Source organism: Seriola aureovittata, chromosome 10, assembly GCF_021018895.1.
Source record: "Seriola aureovittata isolate HTS-2021-v1 ecotype China chromosome 10, ASM2101889v1, whole genome shotgun sequence".
In the NCBI taxonomy this organism is placed as follows: Eukaryota; Metazoa; Chordata; class Actinopteri; order Carangiformes; family Carangidae; genus Seriola; species Seriola aureovittata.
In genome coordinates, this window is record NC_079373.1 from 2,706,447 (window position 1) to 2,727,848 (window position 21,402).

At 39.5% G+C, this 21,402-nt stretch overlaps 2 protein-coding genes across 2 annotated transcripts in view; both read left to right on the top strand.

Moving 5' to 3' along the window:
- The first annotated feature begins 7,356 nt into the window (after positions 1-7,356).
- On the top strand, positions 7,357-17,471 carry meak7 (MTOR associated protein, eak-7 homolog). The gene is made up of 9 exons (XM_056388393.1): positions 7,357-7,438; positions 8,321-8,482; positions 8,970-9,233; positions 9,375-9,519; positions 9,598-9,809; positions 11,548-11,734; positions 13,741-13,859; positions 14,777-14,956; positions 15,382-17,471. Exons 2-9 carry the CDS (start codon positions 8,327-8,329, stop codon positions 15,508-15,510), a joined length of 1,392 nt encoding a protein of 463 aa, XP_056244368.1. The 5' UTR covers positions 7,357-7,438; positions 8,321-8,326; the 3' UTR covers positions 15,511-17,471.
- Positions 17,472-18,720: 1,249 nt separating this feature from the next.
- The window catches only part of LOC130176733 (1-phosphatidylinositol 4,5-bisphosphate phosphodiesterase gamma-2-like), a 34,235-nt gene continuing 31,553 nt past the window's right edge, over positions 18,721-21,402 (top strand). The window contains exon 1 of the mRNA XM_056388000.1: positions 18,721-18,889. The gene's annotated coding sequence lies outside the window, so the exon portion shown is untranslated. The remainder of the gene's footprint in view (positions 18,890-21,402) is intronic.

The window sequence follows — 21,402 nt, forward strand, 5'->3', positions numbered from 1 at the left end:
ATTTTGCCCCATTCTGTATCATATTATGTCATATAAAAATGTATTTATATTGTGGCAGCATGGTGGACCAGTGGTTAGCACTGTTGCTTTGCAGCAGGAAGGAACAGCTGGGGCCTGTATGGTTTTATGATCTCCCCATACATGTGTGGGTTTTCACCCAGGTACTCACCCAGTATTGTACCTTAAGGCAACACATATCTCCTTTCCTCCACCTCTACATTTCTGACCATCTCTTTTTCCTGTCCTTTTCTCATCAACTTTGTCTCCCTCCATTTACTCTAGTCACTCATACACTGTGCACATCTACCTCCTGCTGCAGATTCTACTCCCTTTTTTATTAAACTATAACTCTCTGTTCTGCACAAATCAGTGACACCCAATGAAATAACTATTCATTCATTGAACCTGCCCTTTTGGCACACTGCGCTGTCTCCTTATCCAGAGAGGTTACAGTGAAAGGTCAACTGCTTCTACACACACACTTTTATTATAAGAACGAGAGTGGCTGTGCATGTTAATGTCACTCTGAATGACTCCTGTTTTTATAATATCACTGTAAATCAAGGGTCAACTGATAGCTATCTGAGGAATCAGGCACTGATCTGTAAGCTATGGATATAACATTAATGTTTAATCCGTGATATCAGGCCTGTTGTATTGTGAAGGGAACTCAAACTAGATGCACATGAATACTTTATATTTCTTAACCCAACAGCACTTCAATTTGATTTTTTTCTTAATTTCAGCAGCTTTATCCTCGCACAATAATATCTCAGCATGTACTCCTGATATGTGAGCGGTAAACAGAAACATGTCAAGGCAAATGGACAGTAAGTCTTTCTCAAAACAGACTTTTGAGTTAATGAATAGTCACATTAATCTTGCATCTAACAAAGTTGCTCCACAATGAGTCCCAATAAAGTATAGACATGGGTAATAAACCAGAATAGAAGATGTACTGAGATCTTTTTTACATATGGACATATTCTATTACAAGTGAAAATCCTGCATTCATCATTTTAAGTAGAAGTACAAAAGTTTTTTTTTTTTTTTTTAAAGTACTAGTGATGCAGATGAATGCCCATTCTCAGTGTTACAGCATATATATCGTCACCTTCCTAAAATAATGGCCTAAGTCATGTTTTGACAAAAATGTTTTTTTTGCCTAAATCACCCCCTCATGATGCTGGCCACCTCTGGTAAAATCGCCTGAATCCTCAGTTGAGGGGAACATGCAATTCTACCCCCGGTTGTATAATGGCCTATGTCAAAAGTGTGACTCTTTTGTTGAGTTTTTTGTGTTTCCTGAAAAACCTGAAAAAATGACTTAGGCCATTATTTTAAGAGGGTGTCGATATGATATTATTGGATTATTATACCTGATGCATTCATGTGTAAGCAACATTTTAATATTATAGCTGGTTGAGGTGGAGCTTATGTTACAGGTTTATGGTCGGTTGTTTGATTTAATTTACTTTACTGTTGGGAAGTTGTATCATATTTTATAGGCTCATTCTCATCATGTTTTGCATGTAAAATGTAACTGTTAAAGCAATAGTTCAACATTTTGGTAAGCAGACTAATTAACTGTCTGGCAGAGAGTCGGATGAGAAGATTGATGCCAATCTCATATCTATGTGCTCAGTATAAAGCTACAGCCAGCAGCTGTTTAGCTTAGCTTAGCATAAAGACTGGAAGCAGGGGGAGAGGGGGGGGGGGGCAGCTAGCCTTCCTCTGTCTGAGGGTAACAAAATACACCTACCTATTTGTCTAACTCACTAATTAACACATGATATCTCTTTTGTTTAGAGTACAGTCAGTTTTAGAGGTGTTGGTAGGTGTATTTTATTACCTTTGGACAGGTTAGCTATTTCCCTTCCAGGAAGACTTCCAGTCTTTATTCTAAGCTAAGCTAAATTTATACTGTATATGAGAGTAATATCAGTCAGTTCAAAAATGTTGTGCTATTCCTTTAAATACATTTGCTGAAGTAAATGTAAGTACAGTGTTTACCTCTGGAATACATAGAATGAAACCTAGTATACAATCAAAATACGGAAAATTAACTGACGTACCTCAAAATTGTATTTAATTTCAATAGGCTACCTAAGTAAAAGTACATAGCTACATTCTACCACCAGCAATAAGGGTGAAGTTGAACCAGGTGAACTCTACCTGCGAGTCTGCCAGAGCTGGCCAGGGGTTTGTACCAAAACAGGAACTGCGTACTTGAAATCATTAGTTAAATGGGCTTCAGCTGGCAGAGCAACAGAAGTGTAATATGACTGCACCTTTATCATGGAGGGAAGAGCAGGTGTTGCTAATATAATTAATGAGGACTCCTGGGTCAGTATGCACAATACCAATCTGATACAGTCGTTATGTTATTAGTTACCTGATGAGTAAAATGCTGTAAGAAAGTTCTGGGTGCATCATCCCCCATTTGATATTTTTGCATTTTCAAGCACTGCAGTTATGTGTATGATTGCCAAAATAGCTTATAAAAGCCATATTTCTCACCTGGCTAAAGAAATGTTAGACAAATTATTATTATTATCATTCAATTTCCACTGTCTTATGAGTGTAATGGGACTGCCTTCAGTAACACGTCTTTTTCCTTTTTACAAGGTTGCACTTTACAGTCAAACCATCGGGCAGAAGTCCCGACACCCACATAAAAGATGTGATGACACCCTGCATTCTCTCAGCAAATGCTGAGAAAGCTGCCGTCACAGAGCCCAAAATGAGGAAGCTGTTTTTTACTTCTGTCTTAATGAATGCCTATGTATGTACAGTATATATATATCTTTATCTATGAGTGTGTGTTAACTTGCTTGTTTGCTCCCATGCAAGTATTTCCATTCACCATTCACCTTGTGCAATTTGAAATGGTCTCAGTTTCACAAGAATGATTCAATAGCATGTCACGTTGCATTCAAACACCAGTCACCTCCATGTCATCACCATGTCACATCATGCTCATCAGAGGCCAACATACACACAGAGAAAGTTCTCAGGTTTTTCTGTAAGACACCAAAAATCATCTTAGACCCAGAAGAGTGTCGGCCTTATTCAGATCCTTCAGTACGCACATGCAAATCACTCAGACATACAGGAGAAGAAAGTGTATAGGAACAGACAGTTCCCTTTGTGACAGGCTTCATGTCTTAGGCCAGTCATGTTAAATACTCAACACAAAAAGGTTATTTAGGATAATAACTTCTACTGTACATCATCATGTTTCCTTTGCAACAAATCTTTCAAAAAACAAATTAAAATTTGATGGGCTCTCATGTTTGTGATCTTCGCCTCTGGCCTGAGAATAAAGACCAAACACAGAAAGTACAAATGACTACAATTACATGTGGCAACCAAGAGCAGAATTTCTTTTCTTGAAATGGAAATGCAAAAACACTTTGTAGTTGTGTGACAGTTTCAGCCTGTCAAAGTATACGTGTGGTGTGTGGCTTTTTTTTTTTTCTTTTTTCTTTTTTTGGTATTCAAATGGTGGATTTCCTGTGCAGTCACTCAGCAGTGAGACTTTTACCATATAGGGATGCAGCTGAGAGGAGGGGTGGTGGGCAGAGGGAAGAGAAAAGAAGAACTAACGAGACTCACTTCTCAAGTCTCAACTTGTTGGCAGCTGATTCATTATAGTGGAGTGAACACAGTGACTGCCAGAGATACTGATAAAGCCAAGTCTCCTTGTTTTTATTGGAGCGTGTGTGTGTATACACAGTCATATATCAGTGAACCATGTGTGGTGCCTGGTTCTGTCTGTACCTGCTGGAAACACCAAAGAAGTGAAAGAAAGTGACGAAGACAGAATGAAAAGAGACAGAGAGACACTCTGATTCCACCTATAGGTTTTACAGCTGTTAACACAGTCACTTTACAAACACTGTAAACATGTAAATAAGTGAGACTAACTAACTTCTAAAAGAAATAACACACTCTTCCTCAGACAGATGAAAAGTTGACTTCACTTGGTCTGGTATGACTGTTGGCTGATGTCAGCTGATGCTAGCGAACTTTGGATAAATATTGATAAGTGACATTATTTATTTAGCTGACTGTGAATCCTCTAGTTTTGCTACTGTTGAATCAGCATTTACCATTAACGTGTAACTATGGTCTTGGGCTGCGTTCATTTAACCCAGTTCATCTTTTGCCGCAAAGCAATGTAACATCATGTAGTAAGGTGTTGCACTGATAGATACATTCCTGGTAAATTACTTTGTAATGTGAACCCTGTATTGAAAGTTCAATGAGGAAGTTCCTCCTTTCTCCCTCAATGGGTTAGTTTCTGCTATTTCTTCTAGTTCTCATTTTCTCCATCACTTGTGAACGTGAATAAATAGTGTTATACACTGAATATCCTTCCATATTGAGCTGTTTACCAGGTGAGTGTAACAGTCCAACAAGAGATAAGAATATTTCACTTTTCACTGTGAAGCCTGTCTCATAGTCCTCCAAACTCCTGTGTAGTATTTCGATGAGCATGGGAACTGGGAACTAGAAGCCACAGCATCTGAACTGTGAATTTCTGTTCTGTTCTTTTACTTTTACTTCACTCTATCACTTGCAGATACAACTCACACCTTGTTTCAAGTTGTTCCAATGGAACAAAAACGTGTCTGCTGCATTGAGCAGATTTTGTTTGAGTATATTATATGTTTTTAATCAAACCAAGAACAATGTTGCATGTTGTATTATACTTAGTAATTATGCAAAAAATAATTATTCAAATTTGTTTTGTGCCCGTTCAAAAATAGTGCCTATGCACCCAAGAGTGCTTTTTCAGTTTGTGGTTTCATTATATAACAAGAGAAACCTCTGTTAGAATTCAGCAAAAAATATTAAACACTGAACTTTGCACATCCTGCATTTGGCTGAACTCTTACAGACTGTTGGAATGAAATGCTTCAGTGTCTGCTGCACTTCAGATGTGTAGAGCTGCAGAGCTGGAGACTGAAAGTGCAATTAGCCTATGTTGCTAAGCTACCTAGTATGTTCTGCAGATACGTATCAACACCATACATACAGCAGGAAGAGGGCTAAACTTTCTAATGTTGGTGTATTCAGCATTAATAAAAAAGAATACACTTGGCTTAGTATATGTAGGATGTAGACTAGCACTTCCTTTTGGTAGGGGGTTAAAAAAAACTAGCAATCTAGCTGCTGTCCCTTGCTGCTAGCTTCAAAGGGGACATGGTCCACTTCATTTATTCATTCAGAGTTGTGACCCAGTTATCAACTTTGAGACTCGTACTTTCACAGTCACTGCACTCCAGAAGCTCTTGGTTTAAAACTGATTTTCTAGCTCTGTGGTTCATCTTATGCTGCAAACACTGATTCATCACTGGTATCCTGTTTACCCCAGTGGGCAGATGGTTGCACGTCACCTTCACATTCAGCTGTGCTGATGTGGGTGCATCCACTGTCTTATAAGGCTTCATTACAATGCAACACACCCAGCTCAGTGCACTCACACAGCAAATCTCATGCCCTTAAAAGGAGTTTTTTCAACTGCCTGCTGTTTCTGCAAAGGGCTCTGTCTCTCTTTGGTTGCTCCGGTGCACACTCTACTGGTGAAATGTAGGACAGGTCTATGTCAGTGTAACAAGCTTTTGTGAAGGCTTACACATGGTCTGTGTGTATAATTTGTGTCCTTGCATGTGAGGTCAACAAAAGATAAAATTAGGTGAGAAAAGTGAACATTAGAACATCAGTCTGCTGGATATACTATTTATTTTCTGGAAAACTATATGAAAATGTTGTTGACTAAAAGATGGAGTGTCAAATTCTTGCTTTGAAAAATAATGTACTGTGTTTAATGAGAAAATTTCCCTTCCTTTTTTAAATGTTATTTTAACAGCTCAACACAGCACTTGTACTTTAGTAAGATATTGGTAACAAAATTTCTCTTACCTTTAACTAATCATTTCGAGACCGATCCATTCTGATCTGAGCCATGTACATAAGCATTTCATTTCTATGACCACGTCAACCCTAGTTTAATAGTGTGGATACTGAGTTTGTATGTCTTTCTAAAGATGGACCACCATCTTTGCTGCACTTTGTGGTTTAATACTATGTAAAACAGAAATATACAAACACTATTGATTTTTAATTAGTGGACTTTTACCAACTGTTGTGTCTTTTAGCTAGATCTGGATGTTATTGAGGCTCGTGCTCTGAGCATTTGTTTAGGGGCAGTGATAATGGCACCAGTCTGTGGTCCTCAAGTTGAGGCAGGAGAAATGTCTCTGTGGTTCCATAAGAAACGGCTGATGGCCTACTGCTGGATGGGTAGTTAAAGACATCCCAGAATGTTCATGAAATTGAATTTTGTCCTGAACAGTTTTCTGGCCTGTGAGATCGGACTGGATGCTGCTATATGCTTGTGTGGATATTAGGCAGAGAAATGAAACAGCAGATCTGGTTCAGGAATATCACATAGGGACAGAAATGACAGTGATTATACAGCTATTTACAGATGGGTCAAAGGATCCACTAACAGAGGAAACAGGTGCAGCAGTGATGATTCCCAGTTACCAGACTGGGGTCAGTGGGAGAACATCAGATTATCAGAGTGAGAGCTGTCAACAAGCTGTTTGCAGCTCCGTTAGCATCAGAGTGAACATGTGAAGATGTGATAGAAGTAAAAAAGCTGTAGTGACAGAACTGTCAACTATTAAAACAGGATCAGCCAGAAATCACCAGACCTAGTATATGAACTACATCAGAGGAACTACATCACGTCCATGTGGGTACCAGCACACTGAGGAATCCTGGGAAATGAGAAAGCAGACAAGTTAGTGAAGGAGGCAGGTTTAAAATCAGAGGGAAAAACTTTTTTTGGAGGGAAATAATCTGTGGCAAAAAGTATGGGGATAGTGTGACACAAAGTAGGAAGGGTCACAGAGCAGAGGAACCAACAGAAAGGGGCAAATGATTATGAGCAGATTAAGAACTGGTCACAGCAACTTGAACAGTACAATCTTTATCATAGGAAAACATCCAACTGGTCATCGTAATCAGTGTCAGGAAAAAGAGACAGAGGAACACGTCCTGATTTCATGCAGGAAATATGAAGAGGAAAGAAGAGCAATGGTTACAGGACTACAGAGACCAGGATGGGTGGAGGCCAGGATTAAAGATGGTGGAGGGAGACAATGGATATTTAGGTTTTTGAAAGACTATTTACAAGATTGTAGTGGGCGATTAAAACCAAAAGGAGGCAGTAATCCAACTTAATGGATGCCAGCTGTCGTCCCATAGAGGAAGAAGAAGCCTCTCGACATTATGGACCAGCAGGTGAAGATTCAGCTCATTTCATTGGCTGCCATCAGCGTCACGTTATTAACACCCGGAAGTTTACATGGTGCTGTCACTAGAAGCAGGATGGAGAGCTTAGCTGCTGTGCTTTAAACAGGTTAGCGGCATACAGACACATTGTGTGTTAATGTTGAAGTTGCCTGGCTTTGACAACATCATACATGTAATATTTATTACACCCAATGTGTTTCATATACAGCCAGTTCCGTAAGGGATACAAAAGTACTAGCTAGCTAGTGCTAGCTAGCGTTAGCTACTCATACAAGGTCCAAGATGAAAAGCTACATTTTCGAACGTTGTAGACAGCTAACTGCACTATTAAATACTGCTTTTACATGCTTCGTTGGTTATTAGCAAACGTCTACATTTCTCTGAACATGACTAAAGATTTTTACGCAACACTTTAAACATATAATAATGAACACATTAAATTTAACATTTCATATTATTCTGTTCTGTGTTAAGTTACCGCCGCATATTTTGGCCATGGAAGACACCGAAGCTGTTACTTACTGCAATTCAGATGTTTTATGACAAGATCAACCCACGATTTTGTATAATTCTAAGTTGCATGTAGTGCTTCATTTTAAGGGGTTACATGCCAAAGAGGATTGAGAGCTTATGCCCTGGACGCTGAATAATGTATCAGTTCAATAAGGACGATAGCAGCCATGATGATTTTGCTGGGATGTAGTGACATTTTGACAGCTGTAATCACTAAATTCATTTGCAAATAATATGATAGGAACATGTCAAACTTGTATCAGCTTACAAAGTCAGTTATAAATTGACTGTCAAACTCCAAAACAGATTCATGATATCATCTATTATAAGGAACAAGCTATTATTTGTACAAATGCAATACATGAATATGCTGTCTGAAATAGATATAGCACAGTATGTATTCTGGTTTGGTCTCTGTATGTCAATAAATTGACACTGGTGTGTGTGTTCTGCCATTCTTTGTGTCGGACTGTAGAGCATTATGGGTAACACTGAAAGCGTGGTGGTGCAGAAGCGGCTGGCTCGCTTCCGCCCTGAGGAACGGCCTGTGGTTGAGGGGGTCTTCAACAGGCTCCAGGGTGGTGCCGGGGGCCCTTCGGGAGCCCCAGGGAAGACTCTCACACTTGAAATGCTGCAGGTATGACTCTAAAATCAGTCTGTATTATTAGTGAATACTGCTGTCATTCCAACAGTTTAGTATAAACAAAAACGTCAGTGTATGGTTAAAACTCAATGCATGAACAAATTAAACTATTCTCTGGATAAAACATGATATACTGATTTATAAGACAGACTTTCCAGTTTTTATAATGTCTGATGTTTTTTAAATGATAAATTTAAAGTCCAGGAGGGAAATGTCATAAATGCAGTTGTCTTATTTAGTGTAATATATATACAGATATACATATTTGGACCTTATATCAATTTACATTTAATTTTTAGTTATTATTCTCTGTAATTTATTGGTGTTTTACACTCCTATAGAAATAGGCTTTGTTTCTTTCACTCTGACTACATTTTATACTCTCGTCATTACTATTGAAAATATTCTATCAGTACATGTGTCAGGGGAAAGGTAACTTTTGTCAGTTTGTATAATCAATCCCTCCTATTGTCTTTGCCAGTCCTCAATGGGCAGCCTGGCACCAGACTCCATGATAAAGAGGGTCTACCAGTGCATGTGTAGTATTGACCCTGGGCTGGCAGCGCATGCAGCCTCTGGGAAGACCAACACCTCTGCTGTCTCTGGAGCGGGTCGGGAGCAGTTGGTTATCTTCCTAGCAGACACCCTGCGAGGCACTGCAGAGGAACGGGCTCCTCTAATCATGGCCATGTCCCAGCGTGGAGCAGGGACAGCAACAGTTGTCTCATGTGAACAGGTAGTGGAGGTGAGTAAACTTAAACGTAGATTTAAATAGGAAAGATTTTAATGGTGTTTTTCTTCTTCTTTTCTTTGTTTACTTCTCTCTCTGCTGCCTCCATCCTTCCGGACTGACGCCCTACTTGGGCCCTTTTTCTTTTCTCCATAGTTCCTACAGGACCTAATCTCTACTGTAGTTCAGATTCTGGTCCGCAGAGGGCGCCTGCAGGGCTGGAAGCCAGAGAGAATGGGTGATGGCTCCCTCGGTGTCAAGCTCCTGGCTGAGCAGATGTGTTCTGAACTCAAACCTTTGGGTAAGCAGGTGACTTGAAGTTTTTTGAACATATTAACAGTGCAGAAATATTACTGCTGACGGACGTGTCACTCCTCAGATCAGGGAGGTTGTGATGTTTCCTGTCTGGAGGACTGGATCTTCAGGGTCTCCCAGGTATCTTTGTACCTGGAGATGCTGGTAACTGAAGGCTTAAATGTGTCCCTGAGTGGCCGACCGGCCCCGACCCTGCTGCCCCCCTGCAGGGAGACACCCTGGAAACAGCTAAAGTGTCTGCTGGACCTTCCCACCCTCATGTTTCTGGCACCACAGGTCAGAATACAAATGTATACACTGTCATGTGAGTGGATTCTGACCAAAATTGGTTTAATATTTGAGTAACTCTTTGAGTAAGTTCCAGACCTTGAACTTACCAGACAGATCAGAATTATCTGTCTTCTCAGCCAGTGAGCTGATTCAGGATCACCGTGGCCACCTTGTTGATAGTTCTGTTGTATACTCCCTCCCAAGGCTCCTGATAGGTTGTTCTGTCAGGACTGAAATCCTTTCTTTTCCAACACAAAAGGATATTTTGTCAATTCTGTTCCCCTTTCAAAGTGAGAGGCTGCTGGATTTCAGTAGTTTTATCCTCTTCTTGCCCAGATCAGCGTTCCTCTAGCCATTTGAAGAGCCTGGATGTGCATGCTGCTGTTTGAAAATGGCTTGTTACATCATCTGCGTAGCAGTGTAGGGCTGGCAGCCACTGACGATACCATGTCTGCACGCCACGGGCCATTGTTCTTACATCAATTAGGAGGACTTTGAAGGCTACTGTAGGTGAGATGAAGCAACCTATCGCTAATCCTTTGCTCAATTGTTAAAGTGACATTCCACTAATACTGGTATGATGGTGGACAACAGTACATGCCAGGGGAACAGTGACTTACTATACTCATTGGCACTATATACAAGCATGAATTGATATTTTACATTTTGAGAGGAGTGGCCGTAGGAGTGGTATAAGACAGTAAAACATAAGTAACGTACAGTACATCGTGATGTCACTGGCAAGAAGAACAGATATACTGTATACCAATAATGAGCAGTAACATATCACATGTGCCACTAAAACAAGATGACCATCAGGCACTGCTGGATTTCTGCAAAGATCATCTGTGAACCTGTCTATTAGAGTCCTGTCAAACACGTTGGACAGGACACATGTTGTGCAGTCGTAGATAGATAAATAGAGTCATTTGTACCTGATGTAAACTTGCCATCCTGTCATGTAATAATCATCATGTGAAGCAGGGCATCATATGCACTCAGTGGACAAGCCATGATATTGTGGCTCAGGTTTCGCTTGATATGATCGGGTGCATCTATTTAGGCTTTGTTTGGTTTGTGTTTTGATTTGTTATATATTTGGTTTTGTTTGTCTTTAAAACCTACTGCTTTGGGATTGTTACCTGTAGATCTGTATATGTTTAAGGTTAAGTTTATTTATATAGTACTTTCCTATCTGCGTCAGAGTACATCACAATAAAATAAAATATATTAATTGTATTTTCATTATTTTTTTAAATAATTTATTAGTCCATTTAATCCATTTCATTTAGTCCATTATATTGTGCTGTAAAATGTTGGTGAGTTGGTGATCTATTTAAATTGTTACAAGGGATGGGTCATGTGAATGATTATTGATTCATACGTCTGTTTTACAGAATGACTCTCAGAATACTTAAAGCTGTTAACAATCACAACTCATTCACATTCAGGACTGGGTTTGTGTACACACCATCTTCCTCATTCTGCTGTTAGTTTCCTTCCCGCTTGGCGGAAAAACTTACACCTTTATTCATTTTGATTCATTATGAGATTCAAGTGTTGGAGTTCTCTGCTTTACTTCAACCTGTGTACTGTCCTAATCAGCCAGAACATCTGTAAACTGATACAGGGCTTTAAAATCTTAAACTTTAAATGTATTTATTGTATCACTGTTCATATTTACACACACTGTCATTGTACTGCTTACGTACAGCCTTCCCCAACTCTCTATTAATCTTTCCAGTTGCCAGACAGCTACAGCGCCCCCTGGAGGCTGGTGTTCTCCACACAGCTGCATGGGGAGAGCTTCACCAGGATGGTGGCCGGCCTGATAAAGTGTGGGCCCACCGTACTGCTGATCAAAGACTCAAAGGGACACGTTTTTGGGGGCTTCGCTTCTCACGCCTGGGAGATCAGGCCTCAGTTCCAGGGTGAGAGAAGTTACCCACTCTGTCTGATCCCACAGCAGTTACATGTTGTCTGACTTACTGACCGTAGCCATAATGAATGCCATCTCTTGTTTCAGCTGCCTTCAACAGTTTCACAGAGAGCATCTGTTCACTGTTTCATATTAGCAAGTGCTACACAGTTTGTAGTAAAGCCTGACTGATACAGGATGCCGATTTTGATATTGGAGGGTTGAAAAGATTTTATGACTGATATCAGCCGATATAGATGTTTAACAGAAACCCATAAAAAAGATTTTCGATTTGATCCCTTACATTTAATTATTGAGGGGGGGGTATTTGGAGTGTCATCTACTTTCAGTGGCATTTACCTTGAGCACACATACATTTCTAGTGTTTTTCTGCTGTACTAAACTTTAATATTAACATTTCTGAGTGTGACATGTGATGGTCAGAAATTAGTTAAGGAGAATAGTGTTAATTCAGAAAAGGTACTATGCTTCATGTTTACTGTTTTGAGACAAACTGCAGGTGTCATATCTGGTGAAAGTCAGTCTTTCCATTACACCCACTGTAACCATAGTGACATGCAATTCAAGCATATATTTACAATCATATATACAAGAAAGACTATAACATTATATATCAACAGCTCATTAACTGTCATTGCCTGACTTGTTAGTTAGCTTTGTGGCTAATGAATTTAGCAACAGACTAACTGTAAGAATGTGTTTTACAGTGGCTGTTAGAGCTAAATTATAGGGCCGTTCATTTACTCACTAAAATAGTCTTACTGACTGAAATAAATGTAAAATCATGTTCTTTGTTTGGTGCGGTTCAATTAATGTATTACTCCTCAAAATAAGCACCATACCATGAAGAGACAAATCTACAAACTCAGATCGACAGTGGTGACCTTAGCTCACAGGGATTAGTGTGTTGCTGTAGTAGCAGTTCTCCAGTTGACAACACAGGTAATAAAATAGCTCAGGCACCTTCCTATTTATCTGCAATTAGCTGAAAATCAGCCCAGCGATGTATTGGTTGGGTTCTAGTTTGAAGTGTTTGAAAAACTGTGCAAGGTACTGAATATAACTGTATCTCAATAAACAATTAAATTATTGAAAATTAATTATTGGTATGACTGATAACATCCACGAGGATGACCTTCCCTTAACATAAACTATGGTTGTGCAATACCTAATCAGTGATACCTTATACTTGAGAGTTAGCATAGCATATTAGCAACTAAAAGTGAGCCTTTATACTTTTGATTAATGGATCCTGCTAAAAATGGAGAAATATGTTTGTCTCTCTGTCTGTACTTTGATTTTCTTGACAACTGCTCATCCGATCAACCTCAAACTTGGCAGGTGTGTTGCTGTGCTGTGTGTGGAAGTGCAGTGGTGTTGACTATGTAGCAGTTGTCGAGACTCTAATCCTAACTGCTATCCTCCATAAATAGAGCCAATTGCTCCTATAACTACGACTAGTCTAATTACTCAGTCTTTTGGTGACCTGAAGGTCAACAAAGTTAAAACTAGAACTTAAGTGTTTTTTAAGGATCATAGAAAAGCTGATAGCACTCACTATGTCTCCTATGTTCTAAGTTCTATTAAGATGACAGAATTTCCAGATTTTCCACATCTCTGTAATTTCTCCATCGTGGGACATCACTCAAACTGATCTTCATACAAGTGGCATCATTATAAGACATAAAACCTGAGCCTCCGTTATTAAGATTTCCAGATTAATTAAAATTGAACAACACTTTATGAGACTGTTGATTCTGTAGTACTGATTAAAGAACAGAGACGATTATACCATATGATAACAAAAGCTTGACGGAGTCTATAATTCAGTAGTAGAAACTGTACTATCATGTTGGTGTGGACCAGAACCCAGATCAAGACTAGCACTGATAAAGTGACTCATTGAGGAAGTAATACTACTTGTTTGAATACTGTGGGTTGTCACTTGACTTTTCTCTCAGATCTTCATAATTTGTATATTTGTGTATGTGTGTGCAGGTGACTCCAGATGCTTCCTGTTCACTGTGTTCCCCAGACTGAGAGTTTACACAGCAACAGGATACAACCAACACTTCATGTATCTCAACCAGAATCAGCAGACCATGCCCAACGGACTGGTGAGACCATAGTTAAACAGAGGAGAACTTTAAGGGCTTGCATCAGTACTTAGGATGTTTCTGACTTAGGGGACAAAATGTCTTTATTAAAAACTGCATATTGGTCACCCAGTGTCTCCGAGCTTTCCTGTTATGGATGCAGCCTAATAGCCATTGAGCAAACAGGGTACCGTTTGGACATGTGGTGAGGTAAAAATATTTCATAAGAATTTGCTCTGTTCAGTGTTTCCAACAGCAGTAGGAAGCTGTAAGCCACTGTACACTGCCTCCCCAGCACCAAACATCTAGCATGTGGAATGGTCCCATTTTAATTTAAGTTGAATTTCACAAAATATTGGTATCAGCTCAAAAATAAGGAAAAATAAGAATTACCTTCGCACTCCGATTAGTTTCAGGTTCATCCCTGTTTATCCAGAGTCATATAAAATATGAACCATTTGTGTGAAATTTTGTCTTGAGTGATGGCTACAAAGTGTTTTGTGTTCACCCTTGAGTTCAAATGGACTTTTGTGCCAAATTTGAATGGATTCCCTTGAAGAGTTCTTGAGATATCGTGTTAACAAGGCCAAAACTGCGTTTTCGTGAGGTCACCGTGACGTTGACCTTTGACCTTTGACCACCAAATTCTAATGAGTTCATCGATGAGTCCAAGTGAATGTTTGCGCCAAGTTTCATCAAGGCGTTACTGAGATATCGTGTCCACGAGAATGGGATGGACAGACACCCTGAAAACGATACGCCTCTGGCTGTCGTCGGCGTGAAGGCATACAAAAAGTAAAAAACATGAATTGTTAATTCCTAAAAGAGAATGAAGTTTCTGCTTTTTGACTTTAATGGTACATAATTTTGCTGGGATTACATATTTGTCTTCATTCCCTCTGTGTGTCTTGGTGTTGATGTTTTCCGCTCTTCATCAGGGCATGGGCGGTCAGCATGGCTACTTCGGCCTGTGGCTGGACTGTGATTTTGGCCGTGGTCATAGCCGCGCACGGCCCAAGTGCACCACCTACGGCAGCCCTCAGCTCTCTGGAGAAGACGAGTTCACCCTGGACTCAGTGGAAGTGTGGGCAGTCGGAAAACCCCCAGAACCAAATGAGGTCAGAGTTATTTTTTAAATGTATTTATTTCATAATACACACTGTAGATGCAGAGAGGAAATGCAACATGTCAAGCAAGATCTCCAGGTTAAACATTCAGCCACGAGGATGCCCCTATCTACTTCATTTATTATTTAGCCTGCAAATGTCAAGGAAGAACCATTCAGTTCTCCAAGGACACCTTAAATAGTTCTGCATTTGAGCACTAGTGAAAACTACTGTTCAAGAGTTGAGTCGGAAATACAACTTGTCCCCCACATAATTGCATATTCAGCAGAATTACAAGAAACTCCCCAACCATGTACCACAAATGGAGAACCTCATTTACATCCCAGCTTTTTTTACATTAAACAGCTGTTTCCTTGAGAATATGAAGAATCAAAAACCCATGCTATGTCTGTATGTCTCTTTGCTTTGTGGCACAGGGCGAGGAGGGGGACGGCAAGAAGAGTATCCTGGATGTAGATCCAGAGGTCCAGGCCATGATGGAGATGGCAGGGAAGACTCTGCACAGTCAGGGCCTCAGGGAGCCAGAGGAAGACCAAGATCAGTGAGGGGCAACGGGAAGATGGACCAAAGGTTGAGGCTCTTGGTTCACCTAGTATTGACACATGGTGGGATGTTTATTATCCGACGTAGCTGGATAACATTTACATCTGACTTTGAGACCTGCTGCAGGACACACAGTGATATCAGACTTCTCTTTTCCTGCCTTTCATTCTCCTTGGATCCACGTCACAATAAATCATCATCCTCCTCGTGTGGCTGCTTTTAGGTCTGTAAAGTCTGATCTGGCCCTGTCACACACAACTACAGTAATGTCCACCACTGTGCGGGCCTCAAGTGTGAAAGTGTGATGGGTGTGTTCGCACTTCATTCTACCAAGCTACACTGGTGTTTTTTTTTTTTTTTATGAATAGTGCAAGCTGCCTCAGTCGACCACAATGCATTGCACCCGCATCACTTAACTGAAGTATTAGGCTGAGAAAAGTGAGCACAACAAAACATTAAATTACACCATTAATGCTCATAACATTACTAATTTTAAGAAAAATAAAACTGTGAATTTTTGTGTGAGAGATTATTTAATTTCCACACCATTGAAAAACCTTTATCTTTATCTAAATGTGTCAACTTCTGAGCAATTACATTTATGTGTGAACGTGTGGTTAATGACAAGATTCTTTGTGGTGAGCATCTTTATATTTAGAGATATGACATGTTTTGGGAATTTCTCAATTATAAGGGGAGATTCACTGACTGTGTTTCAAAGATGGTAAATACTTGGTACTGACAACTGTGGAGAAACTTCATGGGCACAAGAGAAAAAACTTCCTCTAACTACCCATTTCACAGACTGGATGCATCTCTGGGTTTTTTTTTAATGTTTTATTATGATTATTATTATATTTATTTATTTTTGCTTTTTCAGCTCAGAGTCTATGGCTTGTCCACCCACATCATGATTTATGATGTGATTTAGTATAATAGACCTGTATTGTGTAGCAAATTATTATTACGTTGCATTAAGTGTGATGTAATGATTTTTATCAAACACAATTTAGACTGAAGAACTGCAATCAAAATGAATAGAATATACTGCTGTGTTTGAAGTTAAAGGATGATATTCTGTGTGTGTGTGTGTGTGTGTGTGTGTGTGTGTGTGTGTGTGTGTGTGTGTGTGTGTGTGTGTGTGTGTGCAGTGTTACCCTGTGAAGTTACTTTTATTAAAGTTAGAGGGCGTCTGGAGGGTGCACCTACTTTCACTTGTGTTTTTCACTTTAGTGAATTTGCTCAGTTGGTTTGTCTTCATTGGATAGCATCAGGCTTTGCCAGACAGGCTGTTAACTGTTGCCATAAATATAAACGACAAGATCTTGACATCGACTTCTTGGCATCGCTAATTGTACTAATACAAACACCTGCTCAGAGGCTGAAAGGTAACTCTGTTTTCACCCCCCTCCTGCTCTTCTGTTCTGCTATCATGCAAATTTCTGAGGCAAGTTACACATGCAAATCTGTTATATAATCTTACAGCAATCCACACAGTGGCATGATGGACATGGTTCCATAAAGAATGTTTATACTCATCTTTATATTTGTGTATGGAAATGATTTTATTATTTTATTCCCAGAGATGTGACGATACTCTGAGCCTCAGGATCACCTCATTATATGCTCTTCATTACTTTTATCCCCCCCTCCATCTAGATAAAATGCTGTTTATAGCAACTGTGCACACGTGTATTGTATGGATGATCACCCACTATCCCTTAATATATCAGTCAGTCAATTAAGCCTTACCTGTTTAGCACCTGTCATACAGGTTAGGGCTGTTCAAAGTTCTTTACAGGCCACTGACAAGCAAATGAGAAGAGCAGAAATACTGTAAGCAGTAAAACAATGGAAGACCACTAAACAGACGTCATGCATTACACAGTGTATGTATTCCTACATTTGCAATTTATTTATTACATAAATATATTTCAGAAGTTCTAGTGATGGAGCTTTACTCCACTCTGTGGTATTTGATACTCTGATTCTTATTGATATTGATATTCATTCTTATTTAATATTTAACAAAACCTTTCTCAACCTTTTCACAACAGAGACCCCAAACATTTTTGTTATCAGATTCTAAATTCCTAAAAATCGTTTGTGTTGTGATTCTGTAAAATTCAGAAATATCAAATTGTTGTTTTATTTGAATAATTTTAAGAGTTCTGAAGATGTAAGTCATCCAGTAATTTACGAACCAAAGGCAGGCATTAGAGGAAACAGGAAATAACATGCTGCTACTGCTACATATTCAAAATTATTTCCTTTAACAACATTTTTTTTACCCAAATGCCCCTAAAAAATTTGATGTTTGTTTCATATTGAACAACATAACTTTCTAGCAAATACATAATAGACAGTGATGTGATGTAAGTACTGTGATTAAGTACATATATGAAGTACTATCTAACATTACAATAAGTTACGTCAATATCCCCATGTTCACTTTATTCCAGAGTGAGATATTATCTAACAGGTCTCTTGTTACTTAGCAGATGTAGAATTTACATACGCATTATTATTATTGATTAAATTGCCCAGTAGTGTATAGTACAATAAGTAAAAGTAGCAGCTACATCATTAAGATTCTTTGTGGATGTTAATACACCAATGACAATATTTCAATAATATAATGTGTACTGATGTAAATCCTAAAGGAGCTATTCTGCAGCATAAGTACTTTTACTTTTGATGCATTTCTACTGAAGCGTAGGGTCTGAATATTCCTTCCACCACTTATAACTGAGCAGATAAGAATAAAAACATATCCTTCCCTCTTTCTTTTCTTTCCCTTTTATTATTTGATACATAACTGGGATCATTTCAAGTGAATGAAATCCTTTAGGACCTTCTGGACCAGCTTAATGGACACCCAGGAGTCCTCATACCCCACTTTGAGAACCACCTGTGAAACAGTAGCTGATGGATTGTGTCTGAAGTGGCGTCCTCAGCATCACAGACAGTGGACTGTGGACATGTTTCCTCATACAGTAAAAGACTGTAAAGCTCGGCCCTACACTTTATTTTGAAAAAAGATACCATATTCATTTTCATTCTGACGGGTCAAAGTGGCAGCTCTTATACCCTTCCGTCCGATGCCACTTGCATAGTGTAGTTTGCATAGATACCGTCCTTGCTTCCGGCCTTTTTTTTTTTTTTTTTTTTTTTTTTTTAAACTTGAGGGCTATGCCTATAATGCAAGTTAACTTTTACTTCCTTGTACACACAGATAGAGGAACTGACCGTTTTGCGGCTGGCCTTTTTGTCAACACTCTACATCCTCTCCGGCTTCATTTCATAACTTTCAAACCATGATTAGATAGAAAAACAAGAGGTAACTTTGTGGAGCTGAAAAGAATCGAACTCACTTGTAAGGTAAGGTCTTTTACTTTATTAAAGTCTTTTTTTTTTTTTTTTTTAGTAGCTTTTTAAACTGCCCGTGTGGTGTCAGGGTTTAGTAAGAAGCGAGAGGGGATATCCGCCTGTTACTGGCAGCAGCGTATCTCCCGGGCTGCAGATGATGTGTGTGACCGGGCTTGATGCAGCTCACAGCATGGAGTCAGTCAGTCCTCTGCACCGTCTACACCGGCTGTAGTCACACACACACTGCAGGCTGTGTGCTGCTTACACACACATACACTATGCTTACACCCGTTCGCGTTTAGCGTTATTATGAACCGCGTTACTGGATCATCATGATGGTTGTTGTGCGGAGTAAACATCTGAAAGCTTGTAGTTAAATAAGGGGAAAAAGGGGATTATGAGAAGAAGCAGCAGAGCCAAGTGTAGTGTGGTGACACATGCATGTAGTTTTCGCGCAGTCTTGTGAATATATGCAGCGTAATAAGGAAACCGTCTGACCATATAGGGTCTGTTTCAATGTATAATAAAATGTTACAGGTGTTTTCCATGCACTCATAGGAAATTTGTATTTCTGAACCAACATATGCTTCGGGTCCCGGGCCCGAGTCTGGCCCATATTACTTCCACATCTGGGCAGATTCCGGCTGTTATCCACTGGTATTGGCTGACAGCCGGAAGCTTTTCTGCGTGTGCGTCAGAATTGGGCCACATGTGGAAGTAGCATCTCACTATCATGCTGTATATGGGCCAGTTTCGGGCCGTGGAACCGGGTAGTACTCTGGGCCAGAAGAAAAGGAGCGGGATTGCTATGAATCCTATTACAACCGTCATGAAGTTGATCATGTTCAGTTATTGTTGAAACACTTTCACAGAGGTGTTGATTCAGCTGTGTACTCTGAGGCTGTTGCTTTGCTGCTTAACTCATTTGTCTTACATTGAGAAGACAAAATGTTTGGGGATGTTTGACATGTCTCTGGGACGTAGAGCTGTCAAGAACTGTTTTTAAAATGTTGTAAGATCAGCCCAGAGCTAGCCTCTGCTGTGCTATGTGGTATCTCTAAACAAGGAAACCTGAATGTATAAATTGGCTAAAACTTAAGCATTTCTAAATGTTTTCATGTCATTAACAAACATACATGTAAGGCCCAGATTGGATCAGTATGTCTACAAACTCCTACCTCCGTGGGAGGTAGAGCAGCTCATCCCATTGGCTGAATTCAACAGCAATCAGTGGGACCAGTCAAGACTCATAGGTTTACTGACTAATGTAGTGTAGAGCCCACACGTCTGTGGACTGCTAACACAGCTGTCTGTGATCATTTCTATTTGTGTCATTATGCCTTTTGTTGAGATTAGCTTGTGTGGCATTAGTCTGCAGCAAAGTGTTTGGTGCTACTGGAGGAGCAGGACCTCTGCTTGAATCTCGCAAGCGAGTGTAGATTAGTTTAGAATTAAGTTAGAATTCTGTTAAAGGTACATTGATCAGTTTTTGTCCATTAGGAGGCACAAAGACAAAAGAGACTTCAAACACAACAGCCCTGACATGTTTATCACCTTATAATTTTGTCATGATTACTTCTAACCAGTTGCCCAATGACACATCCAGCAAGAACACACCAAAAATGAAGCAATAATATCGTGTGTCTGTCCATCTGATGAGTTTAAGTCCAATATTCTCTCTTCTTTTAACTACGTTTTGGTCTTTACCGACGTCTGAGAAAAAGCGTCTGGTTCTTCAGCATTTTCTTCACTTGCTAGTTTTTAACTTTGGCCATTTGAAACTCGGCAGGTAGTGATTTTTTTGTTGTTTTTTGAGCTGAAAGCATTGTTGATTAGAGCACAAAATAAATGTGCTGCAAAAGCAAAAAGAAAGTTTACATTAACCCCTTTCACACATGTATAAACTCTTTGTGCACTTGCTGGACTTCAGTCTGGTTTAATTTAACCCGTGACAATTTTTCTGCCTCTGTTACATTTGTTATTTTATCTAGTGCAAATCAGTGCAGTTTTGTCCTGGTGATAGTGTCATTTATCATCCAATGCAACTTGAAAAAAAAAAAATCCATGAAATTTGATGTTATTTAGTTTTAGCAGGGAGTTTGTAGGTGCGAGTATCTGTGTGTATATAAATGCTTGATGTATTTAGGTCACTGTTACAGGGTGTATCTAAGCACTGCCACTAAAAGTGGTGGGTAGATCACATCCTCGTTCCATATATAGTAAACACCAGTTTTCTTGAAGCGGGTGTTTGTGCACGTATGACATGAATGTACATGGCTCTATTGGCACAGTATTTGTGTTATGTGTTGCTGCTGCATCACTATGAGGAAATTTGTTAGTCTAAATAAAGCTGCAGTAATCCCAACAGGGACATTCCCCTCACAGGGTTAAAGGTTTCAGCAGGGAAAGCAGAGGTATAGTTATGTAATGCTCCAGTTAATCATTAACTTCAGAGCACCAAAGAATTCTTTATTGTTTTTATATTTCAGGTTTCACAATATAGATGCATTAGTGTTAATGAAAAC